Source organism: Anoplopoma fimbria, chromosome 8 (assembly GCF_027596085.1).
Source record: "Anoplopoma fimbria isolate UVic2021 breed Golden Eagle Sablefish chromosome 8, Afim_UVic_2022, whole genome shotgun sequence".
Lineage (NCBI taxonomy): Eukaryota > Metazoa > Chordata > Actinopteri > Perciformes > Anoplopomatidae > Anoplopoma > Anoplopoma fimbria.
Window position 1 is genome coordinate 5,579,515 of NC_072456.1, and position 24,300 is coordinate 5,603,814.

At 40.7% G+C, this 24,300-nt stretch overlaps 2 protein-coding genes across 2 annotated transcripts in view; both read left to right on the plus strand.

Moving 5' to 3' along the window:
• Positions 1–69: 69 nt before the first annotated feature.
• trmt1l (tRNA methyltransferase 1-like) lies at positions 70–11,111 on the plus strand. Its single transcript, XM_054603490.1, has 17 exons — positions 70–175; positions 1,485–1,592; positions 1,759–1,821; positions 1,992–2,105; positions 2,720–2,784; positions 3,405–3,561; positions 4,194–4,314; positions 4,437–4,516; positions 5,850–6,005; positions 6,037–6,109; positions 6,873–7,085; positions 7,175–7,365; positions 8,049–8,115; positions 8,764–8,927; positions 9,022–9,087; positions 9,951–10,077; positions 10,511–11,111. The coding sequence occupies exons 1-17, from the start codon at positions 115–117 to the stop codon at positions 10,698–10,700; spliced, it is 2,016 nt and encodes a 671-aa protein (XP_054459465.1). The 5' UTR covers positions 70–114; the 3' UTR covers positions 10,701–11,111.
• A 1,507-nt stretch (positions 11,112–12,618) lies between these two features.
• The window catches only part of niban1a (niban apoptosis regulator 1a), a 30,782-nt gene continuing 19,100 nt past the window's right edge, over positions 12,619–24,300 (plus strand). The window contains exon 1 of the mRNA XM_054602615.1: positions 12,619–12,741. Coding sequence (XP_054458590.1) covers positions 12,687–12,741 — 55 coding nt within the window. The 5' untranslated portion in view covers positions 12,619–12,686. The remainder of the gene's footprint in view (positions 12,742–24,300) is intronic.

Below are 24,300 nucleotides of genomic sequence, written 5' to 3' on the forward strand. Positions count from 1 at the left end.
TTTGTATATGAGTCGATTTTGTTAACTCAAACCGCAATCTACGTTGACAACCTGCGCATCTTACGTAAACCACGTACGACAGAACATATCCTGCGTATGTTGCTGTAGTTAGCAATGGCGGAGCTCAAAGAAGCAGACGCTGCTCAGCTTCACCAGGAGGACGTCGATATCAAACGTAAGTAAGCTGCGCCCGTTTGTTGTTTGAACGCCAAATTTTGGACCGTAAAGTGGAGAATAAACTAAAGCACAGTCATCATCAGTGCTGTGCAGTGAATTCACAGAGAATTTGAGTTTGTAACTGCTTAACTAAACGAGGGCCTCACCACGGAGCTCCGCCATAGGACCTAAACAGTCAACAATAACAGCGTCAAAGGCGCTGGAGCTAACATGAGCTAACCTGTTGTCGTTAACAATAACTTCCAATAGTGTGTCTCTTCGCAGAGGCCTCGTTAGAGTGTGGGTTTGGGGTTGTACTACAGTTTACGATGACACGGTCTCATCATGGAGCTGCACTCCAGGACCGCTCAGTTTGGACATCAGCTGTCCGGTTGTTATCCTCTTATTGACGGGTGGATGTCCAGCGAGCCGTTGTGGCCCAAGACGTTGGTTCTGGTTCCAGAACAGAGAAAACAACTCCACTCAATTAGCGTTAGATACATTTAAGAGGATGGCACGATATAGAGATTACGAGAATGTGCTGTTTGGTTACAATTTATGTTGTGTCAACAAAGAGTGGGGTCATATCTGTAGCAACTATATAAGACATATAATATAGGCCTAGCGTTATATATCATAAGTATATTAGAAATACTGAGGGCATGAGACAAATGAGACTCAGAAGTTGACATGCATACATAGTTTAAGACTATAGTCTTGGCCTTAGACTGGTCTTAGATGGTCTGTTGCATTAATAATAGTTTGGGGGAGGAATGTTATCCATGTAACTAATGGTTACCCCCTCTCCCCCCTGGCTAAACCTGAAGGGATAACTCTGTTACTATGGCAACGATCTGTTAAAAGGTCAGTTAAGTGAGCTGGATAACTATTTCAACTGTTTATCCATTACTTGTAGCTAACTTTAAGCAAACATTACGGTTTTTGCTTACTATTTCAACTGTTTTTACATTACTTTTCGGTAACTATTTAAAACGTTTATCCATGACCTTTACTTGTAACAATTTTTTAGAGTATACTGTTTTAGCCGGTTTACATAAAACATTTTGGATACTTGTTTCGTTAACATATTCTTAAATAGTTTTTGAACATCTTTAACGCTTCCAACGACTATAGAGCTGTTTTCCTTTTCTGTTATTCTCTCCCATATCTGGAGCCTGTCGTGGTGTCGCTGTTGCATTCGCATTAATTAGTATGTCTGTTTTTTTTTTTATGAACAGTGTACCTCCCAATTCCAGCTGGTGCACTCAAAGAAATAATTGAAATAGCTAAAAGAAACATTTTCTTTCCCTTTCCGTCTGTCTGTGAAGGTGGAGATTGTGGAGATGCACCGTCAGTTGGTGACCAACCTGCAGAACAGGCAGTGAAGACTGAATCTGCTGAAGACAACGATGCCAAACCCTCAACCACAACACCTGGTGAATTAATAAAAGCTCTTCTTGTGATTTGATTGGTTGACTTCAGTGATGGCTTCATAGCATCTATATTCACTGACATTAAGGATGAAACTTTATTGTCATGAACTAAAACATTATGGAGGTTTTCTGACTCAAAACCTCAAATATTGTCCTTTTCTACAAACAGAGAGACACATCTCCATCCAAACTAAATTGGAGGGACTAGAGGTGCTGGTTGACCTCAATGGTGGTAAGTTCAGTTCTCCAATAATCTGCATCATCCCTCTCTTTTCCCCTGTTTATCTTATTTTTATAAAAGAAATCAGGTAACATAAAGAAGAATTGGATACAGTTATTTGACATTCATAGAGCAAAAAATCAAGCAGCCCTGCTTATTGATTTTGTGTTTTCGCTCCTCAGCGGGACGTAAATCGTGTCCTCTGTGTCCTGAGGAGAAGTTTAAAGCCTGCTACAGCCACAAGCTCCGCCGACATCTGCAGAACCTCCACTGGAAAGTCTATGTGGAGTTTGAAGGTAGGAATGTAATCAGGTCTGGCTCACAGTCGGCATCCCAGAGATGTTGGATGGGGTTGGAGTCATTGCTCTCTACAGGCCAGTCCAGTTCTTCTACATGGAGCTGGCTATTTGTATGAGGACATTGTCATGTGGAAATAGGAAAGAGACAAACACAAACATTTTTGACACAAAGTTGCAAGAACACTGTTGTCCAAAGGTTTTGTACATTTTCTGTTTTAAAAAAAAAAAGAGAACGACAATTAACAACACCTGTATCCAACAAATTCTGTCAGTGGCAGTTAGTGTTGAAATATCGAGTAAAAATATATTTATTGTATTTTGTGCTTTTAATTGTTTCACATTGTTCTGAATGTAATTCCATTGGCAGTTTTTCATTTTTTATTTCCATAGATTTTAGAACAGATAACAGCTCACGAAAAACATCACCATATATTGTTAAGTGTTTGCCCAGGTCTGGAATATCTGAAAAAGTAAACAAAGCAAAGAAACTTTAATGATTTCCAGAAACATACATAACATTTGTGCGAAAGTGACATCTGATATCTTGGTCTCAGGAAATCATCAAGTCGTAATTCCTTGTAGTTGACATTTGACCCTTTGACCTTTAACAGGCCAGAGAATGTGCATCTGCCACCTGCCCTGCAGAAACCTGAAGCCCAGCCTCAGCGGAGATCAGGTGAGAACTAAGACACACGAACTGTCTGCGGCTCAAGTTCCCTTCAGTTTGGAACAATAGAAACACGGTGGCTTGAAACTGCAACACCACAGATCGACTCATTCATGTCCATCACTTTATACTTCTCACCTAACTCATAGTGGCTCTTTATGTTAAGAGTTCTGTAATTTCCGTTTTTTTTTTTATGTAAATGAGCAGACCGAGCAGACACCTTTGTGAGCTCGGTTTTGTTTTTGGCAAAATTGTATGAAATGTCTTGCGCCATTACTCGCAGTAAATTGCCTGCATACATCGCTGCTTGTTTTTGAGTTTGAACGCCTAGCAGCCCATTGGTGTCTGAAGAGGGGTTAGCCAGTTGTTGGTTTTATTCATTCACTCACACAATACTGCAGTGGTTGTTGCCCCTGGCGGAGATCTGCACTCTACTGAGTGCACCTTTAGTTACCTAGTTACTTAAGAGTTTCAGAGGTAATTGGGTGCAAATTTTGAATCAGTAATTAATCAATTGATGGCCACTTCCCTTATTCCTCCTGCCACTTGGCAATACAATTAAGTATCAGCAGTTATTTTCTTCTTTCACCTCTAAATTTAAAATCCTTTGACCGACACTTTGTGTCCAGGCATCGGGCAGACACGTGGCTCACTACCACTGTGTGGTGTGTTCTGTGACCATCGCCCGCAAGACGGACATGATCAGCCACCTGAAGCGACACGTCAACAAAGGAGAGACGGAAGCCAGCTACTCCGGGAGCTCAGACGTCCCGTTTGAGGAGCCGGGTAATAAGCACTGATACCATCTCGGCACGACGTGCTCCATTGGGTGGACTTGGGGCGACGTTGGGACTCGCAAGAGACAGATTAAAAATTATTTGAAGCACACATTTAGTCCCCCTTTTTGGGTAAAGCTCCAAAAATACTGGATCCTACACTTCCCATAATGCAGCTCTTTATTGTGTCTTTGTTGGACCTTCCCTTGCTGGCTTTAACGCCCAGATCATTCAAACTCCTTGCATATCTCCAGCCAATGCCATGTTGCTTCATGATATATATATATATCATAGAAATCACCAAACTTGCAAGGAAACAATGTTTAAAAATAAATGAAAACAAAAATGTTTACTTCACATATGTGCTGTGGCATAAACCAGAACATTCCATCCTATAAGAGACAGCCATTAGATTTGTGCAGGTGTTTCAACATCTACACTGCCACTGTCTCCTTCTTGCCCTTTGATAAAAAGCTCATATTATAATCACATGCTTTAGATCTCTTATTCCAGGTCCTGCCTCAGTGGTCCTCTTGTTCCCGGTCCCAGTTTGAGTTTTTATTCCCAAGCGATTACGTTATCCTTACTGTATGAAACAAAACTCTTTCTGCCTGAACTTAATGTGTTAAATGTGTCCGGCAGCTCCGTCTGGTCAGGCATATGAAATCATGAAAGAACTTGGAACCAACGTCCAGCTCCTCCCAAACCACACCACCCCTCAGAAGAGCGACACCTACTTCAACCGCAAGATGAAGACCAACAGGTCGGCACGCGCATGAGACATGATGCCTTACAAAAATACACATGCAGCTTTTTTGCTTTACAGCGTTGTGAAAACTCTGATTATGATCATCCATTAAAGCAGAGCTTGTTTGTGTGTTTCAGGCAGCTGGTGTTTTGTTCCCTTGCGGTTCTGGCGGAGGAGAGAAACCCTCTCGAGTGTCTGGATGCTTTTGGGGCCACAGGTGAGACTGTGAAGAAAAGATAAAATAAGATAATCCTTTATTAGTCCCATAGCGGGGACATTTACAGGATTACAGCAGCAGAGAGGATAGTGCAAAAAGAGACAGAAGTAAAAAAACAAGATCAAAACAAATATAAGAAATAAGAAATTACACAGTAGAGAATAATAAATAAGTAAAAAAACATTAAAATCAACAATAACTAAAATATTATATAAACAGACAGAATGATTGTTAGTATTGCACAATGGATTGCACAGATATATTTATATATTTAAATTTGCACGGTGGGAACAGCGTTAAATCCAAAAGGTAATACCACAAAACATCTCTTTTTTTAAATCTTATTTTGAAGTGCGTTTTGGAAAAAATAGTTTTAGCAAAATGGGGGCTGCTTTTTATATGTAAAATCTCATGCTTAAGTTTGTGCAGGTTGTCTGATGTTCCTCCACTTTTTCGCATCTCCCGTGTCACAGTTAGGGCTGTACTCAAACCTACTGTGACACAAATGACAGCTGGGTTTTGCAGTAATTAAACCTGTTTCATAAAATGAAAAAGACTTAAGCTGTTAAGAGATCATTTCATCCATTTCCACCACAAATTTAATTATAGTGGAGTGATATACTGTTTCAAAAATCTGTTAATAAGACGAATTATTTTAAGCTATTGGCTGAGTTTGGAGCTGAAACAAAGGGATTAGTCAATCAGTCAATCAACATTTTTTAAACAGAAATAATCACCAGTTTAATTTTCTCACATGAGAATATTTCCTGCTTTTTTTAGTCGTCCTTGAAAGTAAACTATTTGTCTTTGCTTTTTAGACTGTAGTTCGGACCAGGCAAGTAATCTGTATATGTATAGTACAATATATTATATTTTGGAAATTGACTTTGACATTTTTTTCCTATTCATTTCTGAAATTTAAGGAGCAAAAGAGTAACTGATTATTGAGAAAAGTGAAAATACTTTTGTCGCAGCCTTAGTTTAAAACATGAATCTGAGACTGATCAGGATTGATTATCAAGTTTAAACACATCAGAATCAGCATGTGGTTAATTACAGAATAGGTTTTCAATATGAAAGGATGTTACGGTGAATAATGTTCACCATAAACATTATAAGAGAAATGACAAAGGAACAAGCACTGCAAGTCAAGAATCTTATATATGAAATAGAAACAATTAGAATTATGTCAAATATAACTGTCTTAAAATTAAAATCGATGTGCAAGAAGCAGATTATCCTAATTTACATGATGCCATGGAAGTATTTGTCGATAAATTGTTCCCAGTCCGTCGCTTTAACATTAAACCTCTGTATGTTTGCTCTCTCTCAGGGATTATGGGCCTCCAGTGGGCGAAGCACCTCCGAAACGCCGTCAAAGTCACCATAACCGATATCAGCGACACGTGCATCAAAATGATCAAGGAGAACTGCGAGCTAAACCACATCCGGGTCGATGGCAGCCCCAGAGGCTCACGAGGCCCCCGGGGCCCGACGGGGCCAGCAGCGAAGTCGAGGAGCGCCCATCGCTACGGTGGAGGTCGTCAAGATGGACGCCAACGTCACTATGCACCTGTGGCCTTTTGACTACATGTGAGTAGGAAGGGTTTGATCAAGTTGGTGATTGATTTAGCTTATTGGTCAGATTATTATATGCAGTCATGTATTAATACTTTCAGAAAATAGTTTGGGTGGAAAACAGTGAAGACAGTTAATTAGCCTTTAGTCTGCAAGAACTTGTAACATGTTCCCTTATTACCCAATAAATGCACTATTTCCTACAGTTTTTTTGATAAAAAGTACATTGACCAGCTGTCCAAGGAAATTACTGAACCTTTTTTTTAATGCAGCGTTATATTTGTGAGGTTTTTTTAAAGATGTACGTCTCCAGTATGAACCAATGGGCTTGGAGCTAGAAGGCACAGACAGGAAGTCAGTCAGTACTGAGAGGTGGACGAACACGTTGGTGTGTTTTACAATAAGACAAATATAAGATAAAAACCTGAAAATACTGCAATAATAGCAGCTTGAATCTGATTAACTGTATCTGAAATTGAATTAATTAATTGATAACATCCATTTCAGTGTTTTTTATTTATTTTTATTCAAGAAAACCAAATCACCTGCTGAGGCTGCCGATGTGGATCTAATGTTCAGATCCTTTTTTGTAGACCAGACCCATCAACTCTTTCATTTTGAAGTTGAAATTACTTAAAGTGTTTTGACACATTTTCTTGTCTATAAAAGGGGATGAGCCTGGATGCATGAAAGTTGTATTTCTAAAAACTGCAGAGTTAAAGAAAGTAATGCTTCCTAAATATAAAGACTCAGTCACTGTATGCCTTGAATGTTTCAGTCACTTGGATCCGTTCGGGACAGCAGTGAACTACCTGGACGCCGCCTTCAGAAACGTCCGAAACCTTGGCATCATCTCTGTGACGTCCACAGACACGGGCTCCCTGTACTCCATGTCCCCCAACGTCACCCTGCGTCACTACGGCTGTCACATCGTACGCACCGAGTACTACAAAGAGCTGGCCGCACGCATGGTGGTGGCCACTATGGCCAGGTAGGACTTTGACTCGTAGTGTGTTTGTCTGTCCCTGATGTCAAACTTGGGCTGAAGAAAAAAACGTAATCCTCACTTTTCTTTTGTAGAGCGGCGGCCCGCTGTAACAAAGGCATCGAGGTCCTGCTGGCGGTGGCGTTGGAGCACTTCGTCCTAGTGGTGGTGAGAGTCCTCAGAGGTCCCACGCAAGCTGACGAGTCGACGAAAAAGTTGCGGAAACTGGTCCACTGTCAGTGGTGTGAGGAGAGAGTCTTCCTCAAACAGGGAAACATGGTGGACGGTGAGTTCAAGAACAGAGCTGCCTGTTTATAGAATGCTGAGTATTTCTGTGTTATGCAACTAAATACTTCATACTACTCCATGACCTCTCAGAGGGAAATATGGAATTTTTTTACTGCACTACATTTGGCTTAAGTTACTTTTCAGATTACACTTTTTCATCACCTTGCTGTCCAGTAAAAGCCATGTATCTCCAGGTGTGGTGATGATAAACTTTAGGATGACGTGTCACTTTATGTGTTGAGCGAATTACCACGGATGGTGTGTTCACTTCTAGTTTCACAGTATAGTGTTAAAAATTGCTTTCACATTAAAATACATATATTATGAAGGACATGCAGGAAGTAGAGAGTAACAGCAGTAGCTTCATGCATTAAAGGGTCCGGCCGACACCCAAACCACTTATAAAGGTCAGTATCAGGGTGCATCGTCAGTTCTTGTATCGCGGTCGCCATGATTGTAATTATAACTTCTAACTTATTGACAATGTTTCTGGTTTCCTCACCATCTATTAAGACAGCTGTCTCTGGCTTTAGGCAACTGTCGGTCATTGTTGGCCTAAATCGGATTGCATCTATTGGCTGTTGTCTGCTCAATATGTTTTTTGTCCTGCTGTTGTTATGAGTACAGGAAGCTGCAGTAGATATAGAAAGTAAATCATTTCCTTTTTTGTATTTCCTCCAGACACGCTGCCCTGTAACTGTCATGGAAGTCTGCCGGGAAAGACAGCAGTGCAGCTGGGACCGTTATGGTAAACCTCCCTCAGCATCCCTGCACAAAGCAGCATTAGTCACAGACAGACACATAAACCTCCCTGAGCTGTATGAAAGGTCACTTGATACTGCATCTTCTCCAGATATCCTCATTTTGGCACCATCTGTTGCGAACAACAAACGAAAATTAAGATATTGAGATACACTCACGTTGAAAAATGTAATCCCCGGCCACAAAAAAATGATTAGGTCCAGTCTGATGTGTGAGAGTACTACTTTATATGTTTGAATGGTCTTTCATGCTTTTAGCTGAAGAAAGAGTTCTTTACAAGTAGATGTTATTTTCTATGAAGGGTGTGTTTGTACATAGAGAACAAATCGCTGTACAATGGTTCAACCAGGCTGACAATTGAACGGGCAGAAAGAGACAAAGATCCCTCTGAGCAACAGTTGAATAAGAATCACCAGTTATACTGGTAAAAGTAATGTGCACAATAATGCAGCCTATAACAAGTTGAACTAAAATGGAAGTCCAGCTTGGTTAGATAAAACATTTGGTGTCTGAATTATGCTGTTCTTATCTCTGTTGAAATATTGTCATATTATTGAAGGAAAGAAGAAGAATTTATTCCAAGGTTTTCAATGGTTGTGTTTGTTTGTGTGTCTGTGTGTCTGTGTGCGTCCAGGTCTGGTCCTCTGTTTAACACGGGCTTCCTGAGGAGGATGCTGTCAGCGGCGGTGCACCACAGCATGGACGACATCCAGACGCTCGTCAAGAATCTCATCTGCGAGTCCGAATGCACCACCCTCAAGTCTTTAGTCCACGGGCCGTCCGCTCTCGCCAACCAGGGTGAAGCATTCCCACCTCTCATTTGTTACGCGTGTCTCATGTTTGCATGACGAAACCCCTCGCTTACAGAACATTGTGTGTCTCCTCTCTGCAGTGGAGTGTGGAGTCGTCATCAAGACCTTACAGAGCGGAGAGGAGTCGGGTCCTGCTGAGCAGTCTGGTGAGTCATGCACAGGTTTATTTACCTCTGTGAGGCAAGTTTTTACCCATTGGACTCCGCATCAGATCATTTATTTCCGTTGTAAATATTATCACATAGATTCTTGGATTTTTTCCCCCAACATCACATATCGTGTGCAAAACCAGATTTTAGCTGTTGCTCAAAACTGGCTTGTGTGTGTCTCTTTTGGAGTGGAAAGACAAGATAAGAAAGAACTTAAGTTATCGCAAGGGAAATAGTTTTGCAGCAAACCAACTGTAAACAATGCCTGGGACAAAAACGGTTTAAACAGTAAGAATGATACATATGAATCAGAAGTGGCATATAGCTATGCTTGTACAATATCTAAGTACAGGTAAGTGTTTACAGTTCATTCAGAATATTCAGTGGCTATGGCCATGATATATGCAAAACGTCAATTGAGCCAAATACCTTGACCCCTCTTCTACAGTGATGTAATATCCAAGACGGTAAGGTTAATTTTGTTGAATCCCTCGACTGCTGCAGCTTCCACATCAAGTATAAAAAGCAGAAAACCAGCTAACGCGCTCTTTTCCACAAAGAATGTAAAGCTTAAATTGTTTCTATTGTCACAGCAGCATCACCACAAATGGAAATATTCTAGATGTCTAGTGCATGAAGTAAAACCATTGCCCAAATTCAGTCTGGCAGATTTGATATCTTTGGAAACTTTGAGATCTCCACTACAATTATAGAATAAAGCTATGATGGTTTGACAAAGTCTGGCCAAGCAACATGAGTTTGTGAAGACGGAGTCACTGCTGGGTTTAGCACATTCTCTCATTAATCTTTCTCAGTTTAGTTTTCAGTTCAGATCCCATTTTCTTTTTTGCTTTCTGCAGGTAAAAGGAAGACGGGAGAAGAGTCGGGGAATGTATTGAAGAAGTTGAAGTCCGATGGGTCTCTGGATCACCCGCCCTTCTACTACAGCATCCACCGCCACAGCATCAGAGGCATGAACATGCCCAAGTAAGGAGCTGTGATATCAGATGTTTTATAGTGTCATTTATCATGTCCACACTCAAACCAACAATGAATGTTTTGGCTAACAAGTATTGTGTTTGTATATATGCCGGATATATCTTCTTCCTCTGTGCCATAGAGCTCCATTGTTGTCCGAAACTATTAAAAACACATCAGTGAGCCAAATGTTGATTAATCCGCCACTGAAAATAGTCCCTAACAAATGCACTCTTTCTTCCTGTTTGATAAAAATTAAAGTGTCCAGCTGTTTCAGAAAATGAAGCCTAAAATTATTAAACTATATATTTGTGAGGTGTTTTCAGAGACGTACTTTTTCAGTAGGAACCAATGGGCTTGGAGCTAAGAGCCACAGACAGGAAGTCAGACAGGAACTTTTATTTATGTTTATTGTTATTATTAAGTATATTTCTCTTCACAGACTGAACAAGTTCCTTCAGTACCTGACGGAGGCTGGCTTCAGAGTGAGTCGGACTCATTTCGACCCGACGGGGGTTCGAACCGACGCCACGCTGGAGCAGTTTAAGTCTGTCCTCACAAAGTACAGCGTCCCCACGTACACCAACGCCACCTCCACGCAGACTTGTGTGAGCACGGAGAAGACTGTGTGAGAGAAACGAGCAGGAATGAGGTTGATTCACACGCAGCTTTCCACGCTTTGATGAACAGAATAGATCTGCTCGTCTCGTTTCTATTCCACATGGTCTGTTTCTATCAACCTAAACAAAGTTCTGACTGCACTGATATCTAAAACAAACCCACCAACTGCTCTCTATATCGACGTGCATATACCAGAACAAAGTAGTAATCTGATGTAATCAAACCAAAACTTTATTAAAACTGCAAACCAAACTTATCCTGCTGCACAAATGAGCCCAACTGATCTACTGTTTCTCTATTTATTTCAGACTTCTCTTGAAAATTCACAAGTTACATAATTTTTTTTCTTCTTTTCTAGATGGTTTTTAGCATCTGTTTTTTGTTTCTCCTGTCTTATAAAGAAAAAATAAAGTTTATCTGCCCAAGCCTGAATTTGCTGAATTCTCATTTATGTGATGTCCTGCATTTCTTTATTGAGTCTGAGAAAGACAAAACACGCACAGATGCATTTCTAAGACTTCTAAGTCTTCTTGGAACTTTAAGGAGAGTACTTCATTAATCCCAATGAGAAATACGGTTTTAATAGCAGGCTAAGACACAATTAAATAAAATCAATTACAAAACAGACATCATAAAGCAAAGCAAGATGATTTGTATAGCACCTTTCAAAAAGGCAATTGAAAGTTATTCAAGATATAAAAGGCATTAAGAAAAGATAGAAGAAACACAAGATAATACAGAAAGACATTATAGTAAGACAGATCTGGCAGAATAAAGTCACAGTGCTGTGCAAGATATGAACAAATAGTCCCAAGTTTAATTTCATCAAATGGCCCTTATTTCAAAGAACAGAGTGTCTGTGAGTGTGTTTCAGATAAGGCCATCATACAAAGTGCAGTGCTGCTTCCGTGTGTTTAGCATGGACTTAATAGTGACGGAAAGCAGACCTGAACCCAGACCATCTGAGACCTGAACCTGAGAGGTCTGGACGGTTTCATAATGGAGCAGCAGATCAGACAAAAGGACACTTAAGAGGTAGAAAATAAACAAATTAACAAATAAGAAAATATGTGAGAGCAAAATGAATTAAGACAAGGACTGTATTGTGGAAACAACCGCTGTATTAAAGTCTTTGTCCTTGTTGTGAAGTGGCATTCAGTTTAACTGTGTTTTTGTTTAGCTGTGTGTGAATGTGTCTCTGTTGGTGCTGGGGATTGATTTTCATTGGTTCTTGCCCTGTTGCCCTGGGTGATACTGGACTTGTCAGTTGGTTCTCAACCTCACAAGAGCATCAACATATACTTTAAGTACTAAAAGCCAAAGTACTCATTATGGAGATTGTCTCAATTCTGTATAATATCAATTATATTATTGGATTATAACCTTTGAGGCTCTTTAAAGTTGCACCTGGTAATGTTGTAGCTCATTTTAATTACTGCTGGCTAACCTAGAACTAAACATCATAATTAATAAGTTACTTTATGATTTGTATTAATAATCTGAGTCAGTAAAGTAGCTAACCTAAAAGTACAATATTTCCCTCTGAGATGAACTGGAGTAGAATATAAAGTAACATGAAATGGAAATACACAAGTTAAGTACAGTACTTTAGTAAATGCACTTAGCTACTTTCCACCACTGCAAAATTATGAATATTTGCCATTAAAAGTGGCCTGATGTCAGAATGTATCGTTCTCAAGCACTTAATGATATTTTATTTGAATGAAATTGAATGGCGTCAAATCCACACGTCGTCATAAGAGCATCATGGGTGACGATCAGGGGGTGAAAAATGTGAGCTGGCTTTTCTGTCTGCGCGTCACTGAATGGCACTGTGTTAGGAGGAGGAACACGCCCGCCTCCCACTTCTCCTCCTCCTCCTCCTCCTCCTCCTCCTCCCTCACTCCCTCACTGCCGCTGCGGATCGATGTGACGGTGCTTGTAGGCTACCTGAGGACTGAACCCTAACCTGTGGATCCTCTACCAGCAGCAGCACCATGGGGATCACCACATCCAGTCTGCTGGATGAGACCAAATCCAACTACATCAAAGGTAAATACACATATATGTATTTGATTAGCATAGTAAATAACAACACAGACGTTCAGGGTTTGGAGCGAGTTTCCTTTAAACACACATCGGGGTCGCCTCCGTTGATTTCTACGGGAAACTTCCACTTCTGTTATCGTTGTGTTCATGTGGAGCTTAATGTCTGAGTGTTAGGGATAGTTGAAATAGGCAAATCAATCAAACAAGTGCGCTTTATTTATTATTTTCATTTGCGCTTCGGGGGAAATCTGTGTATTTCATCTTCTCTCCAGGAATCTGAGTCTCATTCAAATGTGTTAAGGTGTTACTCAGCAGAGAGTTTCCGTGGAAACAAACAGGTGATTAATTTCCCTTGAACTTATTTCCATATATATGAATCTGTCATTCAGGCTGCTGGAACCCGTCTGTCTGGTTTTCTTGAATGTTTCCACAGAAATCTTCTCCTAGACTTAAATCCAACCCTCCTCCGTGCACTCAGTCTTGTCTGACTCTGACAGATGATAAACTCGGGGGGGTTAATGCTGCTGTCAGTGTTTTCAGATCAGTTATCTTAGGGGCTGATCAGGTCAGTCCTGCATTTCCAGTCCTGCAGGCAGAAAAGAAAAGTGAGATGGTACAGAGTGCCAAGCCCTTTTTCCCCCTTTTGTCTTCTGTGTCCTCTGCTGCTGGGTGTGTCCCTGGGTGGATATGTGGAGGTGAACAAAAGGTGCCTCTGTTGTTGTCATTGTTTGTGAATGACAAACAGCGTACGATAAAGAGGCATGGATGCTAACAGGTGTTCATGAAGGGATGCTGCATGTGCCAACATCAAGAGACCAAATATGCTTTTTAATGACGATGATGATGATATTTTAATGCTGCTGATTTATTGGTGACGCCAGTGTTTAAATATGCTTACATAAGATGAATCAGGAGGAGGTTTAGCTGAAGATCTTTCCTACTTTAACAAATGAAAAAATACAGTTGCCTTATTGATTTTGCTCCAAACAAGAACAATATTATTGGGTTTTTTTAATATAACTGATTAGGGCTGTAACTGAGGAATAATTGAAAACATCTTCAAATGTCAATCCTCTCTCAGTTACAAAAGACATCTGCAGAGTTGTTGATGCAGCTCAATGTTGTGTGCAGGTTCTGGTGCTGTGTCAGTGTCAACTGAACATGTTGGCATAACAGAGAGAGGATAGGACAGCCAGCATGTCCCCAGCTGTCCAGCAGAGAACAGCTGAATGGAGACATTTATGTACTTGTATGTTTTTACAGGGGTGAATATAGATCAGGGCTGTAACTGATGATTATTCTCATCAATTTAAATCTCATTTTCTGAATTAATTGGTTAGTCTATATAACATGAGGAAAGGGTAAAACCCATCCAAATTTTCTTGAGCTACGGCAATGTCTAAACATGTCTTGTTTTGTCCAGAAAATGTTAGATTTACTCGAATGTAAGAGAAGTAAAAATAAATCTTCACAGCTGAGCAGCCAAATGTTTGACAGTTATGCTTGAGGAATGACATCATCGATTATCCAAACAGTTGCCAATGAATGTTTTATGAATCGTTGAGTTGTTGCAGCTCTGGTATGGATGCACCTGTGTTCTGTAGGGATGGATGATCCACTCGCTGCGGAGATAAATTTCCCCCCTGGGGCTCGGTAAAGTGGATCATCTGTGTGGCTGAGTGTTGGATGTGCTCTGGCGCATACTGTGCCCTCAGGAGGACTAGAACCTGCTTCTCCAGCTCATGTGCAAGGGCGTTGTTTCAAGACGCTCATAACACATTGAGGTGTGGATCGAGTGTTTGTGTTGAGATGCATCAGGATTTCTCTGGTCCAGCTCAGCAGGCGACAATGACCAGAATGTACGTTCATTTTGTGGAGGGAATCATGAGGCACAGTCAGGTGGAGTTATGAGAGGAAAAAATCACAACTGCAGGTCAGACGGGTCATGTTTTACCCAGCATTCTACATCCAGTTGAAGTCTATGGTTAGATATCAAACAGCTGGACTTGTGTCAGCGTCTTTGTTTGCAACGCTGACTGTGATCAGAGAGTTCCAGCGCTTCATTCACAAGTCTGGAAACTCGGTGTGCAGGCATCGAGGCCATTTTGGCTTCTTGGGTCACATGAACAACAGGCAGGGTCAACGCTCAGTGAAACCGGGTGGTTGTAAACGAACAAAATAAAGGTGAAAAGTCAGGGAAAGCTGAGGAAAAAGGCTGAAGCATAAACAAAAGAGAACAAAGACTTAAATGGCAACAATGATTGTAAAATGGGGAATAATCTGGTCACTCTTTTTAGATATTATTGTACTCAGAAAACAAAAATAATCGTCTGTAATAAACGCCTCCGTGTCTGTTGTTGATATTGACACCGGTTGCCTCTGCTGTTGCCATGGTTACAGAGTATGTTGAAACAGGGGATGGAAAAGTAAAAATATTGATCCTGTGCCACAGTGCCGAGAACAGAAAAACACGGAGGTTGTGTTTTGTATATTTCGTTGTCACTGTTAAGATCCCTTTCTCTGCCTGCTGGGTCTCTCGTGTATGTATGTGGTCAAGGTTGGAGGAAGCCAGCTCTCAGACTCTTGTTTAATGGGGTCCTTCGGGTGCTGTTTGTCTCCTGCAGCCCAGATAGTCTTCTGTGTAGACGCAGCCCAGTCTGCTTGCGCTCCGGGACGAGCCATGTGTTCTCATGGTTACCTCGTCAGTTTTTCCTGGCTGGGCGGTTTAGTGGAGGGCGAACTCAGAGCGGTGACACCGTGCATCCATTTCTCATGGCGAAAAACAATCCTCTCTCTCAGTCTGCAGCAGTGAGATGTGTGTGCGTGTGTGTGTGTGTGTGTGTGTGTGTGTGTGTGTGTGTGTGTGTGTGTGTGTGTGTGTGTGTGTGTGTGTGTGTGTGTGTGTGTGTGTGTGTGTGTGTGTGTGGAGGGTGGGGTGGGTGTGTACGGAATAATTTGTGTTGAATATTTGGTGGCAGTGTACTGGGTTGGGTTGTATGTCTGGTTTTGCTGGGCAGGCTACATGTCATTCATGGGGCCGAATACTCCCAACATTTGTCCTCTTTGAGTTTGGGCTGTGTGATGTTGTAACATGGAACTATTCTCTGATTTCTGACTCTACTCTCTGAAGGTATTCCTCCATCTTCTATACAATACCCGATGGCCTAAACAATGTATTTGGCAAACATAGACTTGCAGTCCTGACTGGATATAAAGATATGAGGAGAGAAAGAGGCCTTGCAATTGTGAAAGACTTGTGCTTGAAATCAAATCTGCAACTCCCACTTTAAATACATGATAATGAGGTTGTGGAGGCCATATTTCACTAATTGCTCCAACATGTGTCTGTGCTTCATGGATTCATGGATATTTTCCATACTTAAATCTCTCAGCAGCAACAGAGTATGCGAGACGAAGTTCAACACTGTTGGACCACAAACATACGGATCCTCAGCAGAGAAATATACCAAACCACTGGTACAGATGTTATGCACAATGATGACGCTTACCAGCATCCTAAACATCTGGCAGAGCGGTGACGCATGTTTATCCCCCACATATTTCACCAAAGAGGAAAAAACAGAGGAGCTCAACAGGGGCGCAACATCTTTCATCTGCTCTGAGGAGGTTCTGCGTTACTCAACAGTTTGAACTGTTTCCCTTAAAACCATTGCTCATCTCATCATGACCACTCAGTGACTCATGTTGTGTTGGGATGGGTGTAGGAGACCAGCCTTGAGCTGGTTCTGGTTCCTGGCTGGTCTGACGAGCCGCTGCAGTGGTCGAGATTGTGAATGCCATTCATTTATTAAACATTCAGTATTTCCAGGTTGTGTATTGCATGATAAACTTATTCTCCTAGCGATGGTAGTGCATCTACTCTGTGGCTGTGTTTACATTCTGTGGAAACTATAGCACGCAGATTGAAACACTCTGCTGGTACTTACTATGTCAAATTGTATGAAAACACTATGTGTATAATAGTTGTATATAAAAGTAATGCTTACATTCAGTGTCGCTCATCGAAACACATTGTGTGTAATGAGCTTTAACAAACACATTGAATGCATTCCCTTCTTCCATTAAACATCTTTCCTCCATTAAGCTTTTTAAATCCAAAATAGTTTACATCAATGTTTACTACGATTCAGTTCAGTTCTTCTCTGCCTTTGTTGGTGCATTGTTGTGTTTCATGGCGTGTTACTGCCACCTGTAATGTAAAACTATTGGTAGGAATGAGCACATGCGTATGCAAACCCATGCTTGTGCATTCAAATAAACAAAATTGGGACCCACTTGTACATAGTGCCAATAAACTTTAACTAAATTTAGTGTCCTGCTGGCAAATATAAGCAGCTCTCTGCTCTTAAATACCATACATTTTCACTTTCACATCTGATGTGTTTCTTTGTTTTTGAAGTAGCTAACTTCCTATGTACAGAGAGTTTATTGAATCACTGTAGATGTTCTGCTGCTGGTGGTCGTCTTATGAGTCTGATGGAAGGGATTCTTTAGTGGAGTAAAACTGTCAAAGTTTTTCTGCCACATGGCTTAAAAAAAAGTCAGCCCAGCTCTATGTGCAGTATTACATCATATGTCAACCAGAAAAAAAGCTCATCATGTGTAATAAAATGTAAGAAAGTTTAGTTCAAGTAAGAAAACATTATTGTAACTTAGAGTTCACTAACATGGCTGAAGTAGTTGTAGAGAGTCTTTGGTTTTGTCGTCAGGCTGCAGTTCTTCATGCTGTGTCACTCCAGCTGCCATTACACAATCCCTCAGATATTCAGAGGATCTGAATTCACTGCTCTCCACAAAGAGAGGAAGCTGCTCTCTGCTGGAAACCCACCTGTTGTTTGCTCGTTCTGACTGAGTGTCCACTGAACACAATGCAAATACTGCAAATCTGCTGTTATTCAAACAACGTTTCACCTTGAAACCAGCGTTGAGTAGCCAAGAAAGTATGTGCTTGTGTATCTGTATGAAAGTAAAGGACAACACCGTAGCCAGAAACTATAAAATAATTGGAGATTGCAGCATCATTATATACAACTTTCATTTATCTAATAATTATTTAGTAAAGGGATTGTTCACCCAAACTACAAAAAAAACACATTTTCTCACTTAAAGAAATGGCTGTTAATATCATGTCTGTGTGTTAAGTATGGAGCTAGAGTCAGGACATGTTTAGCCTAGCCTAGCATAAAGACTGTAAGTAAGGAGGAAACAGCTATAGCTCCAAAACAAAAACAAAATACAGTTAGCAACCACTCTAAAGCTCACTAATTAACAGGTTCTATCTTGTTTGATTAACTCATTAAAAAAATGAAATATATAAATACAGTTTGTGGTTTAAGGGGGAGTTACGTGCTGGAACTATTTCTTGACGGATAACAGTGTATCCATCCATGCAATGCCACCGTGCAAGCTACAGGTTGTCAGATATAGTGGGATATTGTGATTTTTAACAAATGAGATACAATGAGTTAATCAGTGAGCTTTAAAGGTGTTGATGTCTGTAGTTTTCTAACTTTGGAGCAGTCTTTATGCTAAGCTAAGATAACCGCATCCTCCAGCTCAGTCCTTAGCACACACACTGATTCTCATCTCACTCTCGTTTTCCAAAATGTTGCTCTGCCTCATTATGTAAAGCGTCATGGTTGAATGGGGAAGCTCAGGTGTGAAGATTGCTGTCAGTTTTTCTGGTGTTAAATGCAGTTTCATATCAGGCTCTTTTTATCTCGATCTCAGTGCAGATGGAGCTTTTTTCCGTCATTCAGTTCCAGTTTGTATGCATCTTATTTTGAGTGTAAACACGAGGAATGGAGGCAGGGCTGGGCGTCAAGACCTTGACACTCCTACTCCACATCACCCAGGTATGACGGTATGCAAACGCCAAACAGGCTCTGCAGCTCGTGAAGTCGCTAATGGACAGATGAGTTTATTATTGTTTCAGAAAAAGCTCTCACATGGCGACGCCCATCTGATGCTGCTCCGCTGTTCTGATAATAAGGGCAGTAAAACCCTAAGGCTCTGTGAGGGATGATTATTGAGGTAACATTTCCAAGCGCAGCTATCTATCATTATTAACTATTCCCCCTCTGTGCTGTGTTTCTGATGTGATCTCACTGCAAAACAATGCACGAAGCAAAGCATCCATTTGTCTGAGAGATGAATCCCTGACCAGCTGCAAAAAAACAACAAGGTCCTTTTAACAACACTATACACTGAATCATTCTAGAGTCCTCAAAGGCTCTTTAAACTATCAGAAAATATTCTGCTGCACAAACAAAAAGAATTACAACCCTTTCCCCTAACAAACATGGAAGCTTGATTATTTTAGAGCTTTATGAACAATAAATATGTTTATTTTGTTCTACGAAATAAGAAGGGAGTCATGCCCGGGAGAGGACATCCTCTGGTTAACAGATTTGAATGTGTCCAAGACTTTGGTTTATGACCAAATACCTGCAGAACTTAAGGCATTCCCACCAGTCTCGGCTGCAAGCTACTACTAACTAGCTAATGTTAGCATGCTAACACAGTGAACATTTAACTTACTAAACATCAACCTGCTAGCATCGTCACTTGGAGCATGTTAGCATGCTGACATTAAGCTCAAAGCACCACTGTGCATAGCAGGATGTATACTTTTGTAGCTTAATAAATGATATCCTTTGTTGATCGGCTAATTGATTAATTGACTTATCTTTTCAGCTTTTTAATTTGCGGTTGAAAGAGGTTAGTTTGTATACCTGGTATTTCTGGTCATTTTTATACAAAAACAGTAGTAGTCACATGAGTAAAATATGTGCTATGAGCTAACCCGGAGAGGAGATGTGTTTTCCATTTCATGGACATGTATTAAAACTCTCTCTGCTGTTAAAATTAGAAGACCAAAAAGCTAACAAATGCACACACACTCATATTTCTGTCACCGACTCACTGCCCCCTCCTCCTAACACACACACACACACACACACACACACACACACACACACACACACACACACACACACACACACACACACACACACACACACACACACACATTGTGTCTTTGTCCAACATTTTTCTGCCTTGCAGCAACTTGCTTGGTGTCTCGGGTATTTCCTGACTGACAACACAAAGAGTCTCTTCTCTGAGCTCCACAGTTTCATCAACTCCTCTGAGCAGCAGGAGCAGCATCATAATGCCCTCGCACCTACAAAATACATTAATAATTTCTAAGCATTTTATTGATTTCGTTGTACTTCAAACTGCACTTTAAAGCACTTTGGGCCTTTATTAAATATGCTTTATTAGTGAGATCTGACATGTAGTGTTGAGTTCTCGAACTTTAAACTGTTGAAAAGACGTCAGCATCGGTTGTGCATACTTGTTCACTTAGTCATCATGTGTGTTTGCATGTTAGTGTGTGTGAATACATATGACCTGTGCTGACATGTCAATGTCACACACACCCTAGACAACCAAAGGAACTTTCTACCGTTGGGCCTCATGTGATTTACCTGTTGGACATATCAATCTCAGATTTGAATTTGTCTTCTTAATGCAAAAATCATTTTCATAATTTTTTCATAATATTTACATCTAAATCTTACAAAATCCTCAAAGAGTGATATTAATCTTAGAACTATAATATAGAAATACTATATTTCTGTACATCACAATGAAGACACTTTAGAATAGATCTTAACTACATATTAGTGGAAGTTTAATCAGGTGAGATGATTGTATGTGTGTGTATGTGTGATTTTGTGTTTTCGCATCTTACTTGTTTGGCAGTGCCACATCTGCCTTGCATGTGTTCCATATGTTTGCAATGTCTCTCCAAAAATCCCGGATAAGTCAGATAAATGGAGGACATTGAAGTAGAGCTCAGTCCACTTTTTGGGGGGGATATAGATCTTAATGAGACGCTGCCTTCCATCGTCATTTAGTTCATGCTTATCACATGAGCTGTCACCCAGATCAGGTCTTGAAATTCATTTAGTTAGTATGTGATGGCCTGAACAATATATGCATTCATTCAATGTAAAGACATTTCCTGTGTGAAATAACAACTAACCTCTTTCTGGCCTTAAGGTTAAAGGGGTCCACCTCTGTGATAAAACACTGCCTTGGTGGAAGACTTGGCTCTTATGCTTTCTAACATTCACTGATTAAATTGACCTAATTTTTTACTTAAATTCTAAGGCACAGTTTAAGCTTCTCTAGAAGACTCAAACATGAGGTAATGAAACCTGCAGGAGCTCTTGTGTTTCAGTGCATCAACCGTTTTATCTTCTGTGGCATTGTAAATGTTGAAGGTGGGAGAGCAGGTCTCTCCAGTGAACGGGGGGTTTGTTAGTCGCGCTCCTGCTGAATCACTTCACACAACTCTCACTCATTGCTCACATACCAAACACTCGCATACCAGCACGGGTTTCTGTTAGAGGACAGGCTGGCATGTTTTCAAGACTCACATGTCGGTATGTTTGTTTAGAGAGTTACTGGTCAAATTTTGCAGCATTCAAATGCAGCTTTGCAAGATGTAAATCTATTATCAACCATTTTTTAAACAACTATATTCTTACACGGATTCAACAGCATTTATTCTCTGACAAAAGTTGTACAAATCTATTTAGAAAGTAAATCCTTTACGCACCGCAGGATTATTCTGTGTTCACAGTTAAGATGCGCCTTCATCATGGATTAGTCTGCAGGTGTGGCTCTTCATGTTCTTGTTAAAGTGCCAACAGGTGTAACATACTGTGCTGCAGTATTTTAAGTATTCAGTACTCAGTGTGACAAGGTTCCCCCATAGATAAAAGAACCACATATCTGACCAGCAGACTGTCTTTGCACCATCAAGCACTTAGATTGATGTGCAAGTCCCAAAATGTGATAAACTTTATTAACAGAGTCATAGTTGGACGTTTAATACCAGGGATGAATCCCTGACTATATATATTTCTGCAAGTCTGCTGAGAGTGGGGTGTTATGGGATTTCAGCTTCTAAATCTCTACATTGGCAGTGGTGTAGCGGTTACCAATTCCCATGCTAGACCGCCTTCTGTGTGGAGTTTGCATGTTCTCTATGTGTCAGCGTGGGTTCTCTCCGGGTTCTCTCGGCTTCCTCCCACAGTCCAAAGACATGCAGCTAAGTTTCATTGAAGACTCTAAATTGCCCGTAGGTGTGAATGTGAGTGTGAATGGTTGTTTGTCTATATATGTCAGCCCTGTGACAGACTGGCGACCTGTCCAGGGTGTACCCTGCCTTCGCCCATTGACAGCTGAGATCGGCTCCAGCACCCCTGCGACCCTTAACTGGATAAGCAGGTTTATGGAAAATGAATGAATGAATGAATCTCTACATTGTACGGACGTAAGCATCAAGCAAGCTGATTGGTTGATTCCTTTCATGTTATCAGGACTTAAAATAATACAGTATGTAGCGTTAATTGTTTGCCTTCCAATCAAGTTTGAGAGATTTTTTTTTTTTTCTCAATAAGGATAATAAGAATATTTATAACTAAAATCTGGACTGTTGATGTAGCTTTCTTGGGAGAAGATGTCAGAAACTGTTTGGAAACAGCGTAAAGTAGCATTGCGTGCAGCGAGTGAGAATGCGTTCGTGTCTCATCTGAACTCTTGAACTGGTTTCTTTCTCTGCACAGATGGCAGCATTAATTAACAATGCAAACCGTTTTTGATGGATTCCAATTTGCAGCTTGCGAAAAGTTGGGTTCTTCTTGATTGTAGTCTACCTGTCCCTCATTGTGTTTCCCTCAGTCAGTCAACATGTGCTCTTTTCTGACCGTCAAGCCTCAAATACATCTGTCAATGCTGATGAAAATAGGAATTATGTGAGGGGAGTTTAGTCTTTTAGATTTTAGATATGAGAGTGAATGATTCTTTATATATGTTAGGCCTGGGTGTGCTCCAGTGCATGCTGGGATAGGCTCGTGCACGTGATAAGTGACGTACAGACCATGGATCAATGTAATACTAAAGTGGTAAATAATAATAACATCACCATTTGATGCTTCGCTCTGGTTAAAAAGCACCACGTATCAGAAAGAAAGTCACTCCGCATCAATCTGAGCTTTCAAATTATGCTGATATAATGATAATACAACTTCCCACTCCTATGTCTGACTCCAACTGTGAGCATCATATCATCAATTTATAATCACAGTCTGTGGTTAACTTGGCTCCACCACTATATCACTAATGTGTCAGTTGCTGTTGTGTCTGTACACAACACAGTATGTTTAGAGGCGATGTCTGTCTTCTGTGGTTCATTTGCTCTGAATGGCCCAATTAAGTTGCTTTTATGACACTTTTCTCTGTGTCTGTTTTGCTTTATTTTACTGTGTTTTACAGTGGGTGTTCGCCACTTTGCATAATATCCGGTTTAATCTGTGTTGAGGTTGTTCTACTCGTGCCAGGACTTCTGGATAATTTCTACACAGTCCCTAATGAGTGCTTATTTTGTCTGAGCAGCAGTGACTAAAGCCAAAGTTATTAACTTTACTTTATAAAACTCCTCACCTTTAAGAAGCCATAATCAACAGATCTTCTACATTTTAACTTTTTTAAGGCAGTGTGAAGGTTGGTCTGAATATTTCGTCTTTCCTCTGGCCACCTCTCTGTGTTTGCATAACCTCTGTACCTGGAAAAAAAAGGAACATTTTAAACAAACAGCGGCTTGAGCTGTTTTGCATGAACGGCAGCCGTGCAATCAGATGAGGGCCAACTTCACAGCCATTCAAATCAACTCGGGAGCAGCGTGGACCGAGATGAACTCAGAGGTGGAAGAGTCACAGAAGCAGATGTTCATCCTCCACTATGAATGTGTGCTGAAGCGTTCTCAAATTGCAGATAATGAGTCAATTATATCTGGAAACGTGTATGTGTCTCACGGCTGGCAGCCTGAGCAGCTCAAACCTCTAAAGGACTGGACCAGCTCACAAATAAAATAAATTCCTCTCAGGATTTGGAGAATAAAACTACACTTGTGTCTCTAAGACTTTCAGATTTTCTCCCTGGGTGACTCACAGCTTCTCTCTATTGGAAAAAAGGTTAACCTCCAACCTGACAAGATGCTGTTGTGCAGAAGTAGAAGAGCAGGCTGCATTGACAGTCACATAAGCAGAGTCTGTCCTTTCTTGCCAGTACAGTGTGTGAGCTGCCAGGATTTTTACCTTTTCAGAGCTGAATGGACTTTTTCTTGCAGCACATTTTTTTTAGATCCAAACCTCTAACCGAACTGAAAAATATAAAGTTTGTGGTGCTAGACGAGAGGCTTTTAGGGATTATTAATGTGAAAGGGAAAAGTTAGCTTTGCACCAAAACCTTTTATTGTTAATGATGTCCCAACAGGTATTTCATCAAAAATTGCAGCACATTAGACCATACATCCTCCACCCGCATGTCAGCAAGTGTGCATTGGTGACATTCAGAAACATCCCTGTTTCACTTTCATAAAGATTTAGATTATATGACATCATCGTGTCTATTTCGCACCTGGATCAGCCACCTTTTGAGTTAGAGTTAGATATCTCCTGTATAAAG

What these genes read in the sequence shown, in the direction of transcription:
- trmt1l (XM_054603490.1), top strand. Translation starts at nt 115, where the DNA reads ATGGCGGAGCTCAAAGAAGCAGACGCTGCTCAGCTTCACCAGGAGGAC. An exon ending in AGGCTCACGAGGCCCCCGGG is followed by an intron (nt 6,006 to 6,036) that starts GCCCGACGGGGC and finishes GAAGTCGAGGAG; the next exon opens with CGCCCATCGCTACGGTGGAG. An exon ending in AGAGGCATGAACATGCCCAA is followed by an intron (nt 10,078 to 10,510) that starts GTAAGGAGCTGT and finishes TTCTCTTCACAG; the next exon opens with ACTGAACAAGTTCCTTCAGT.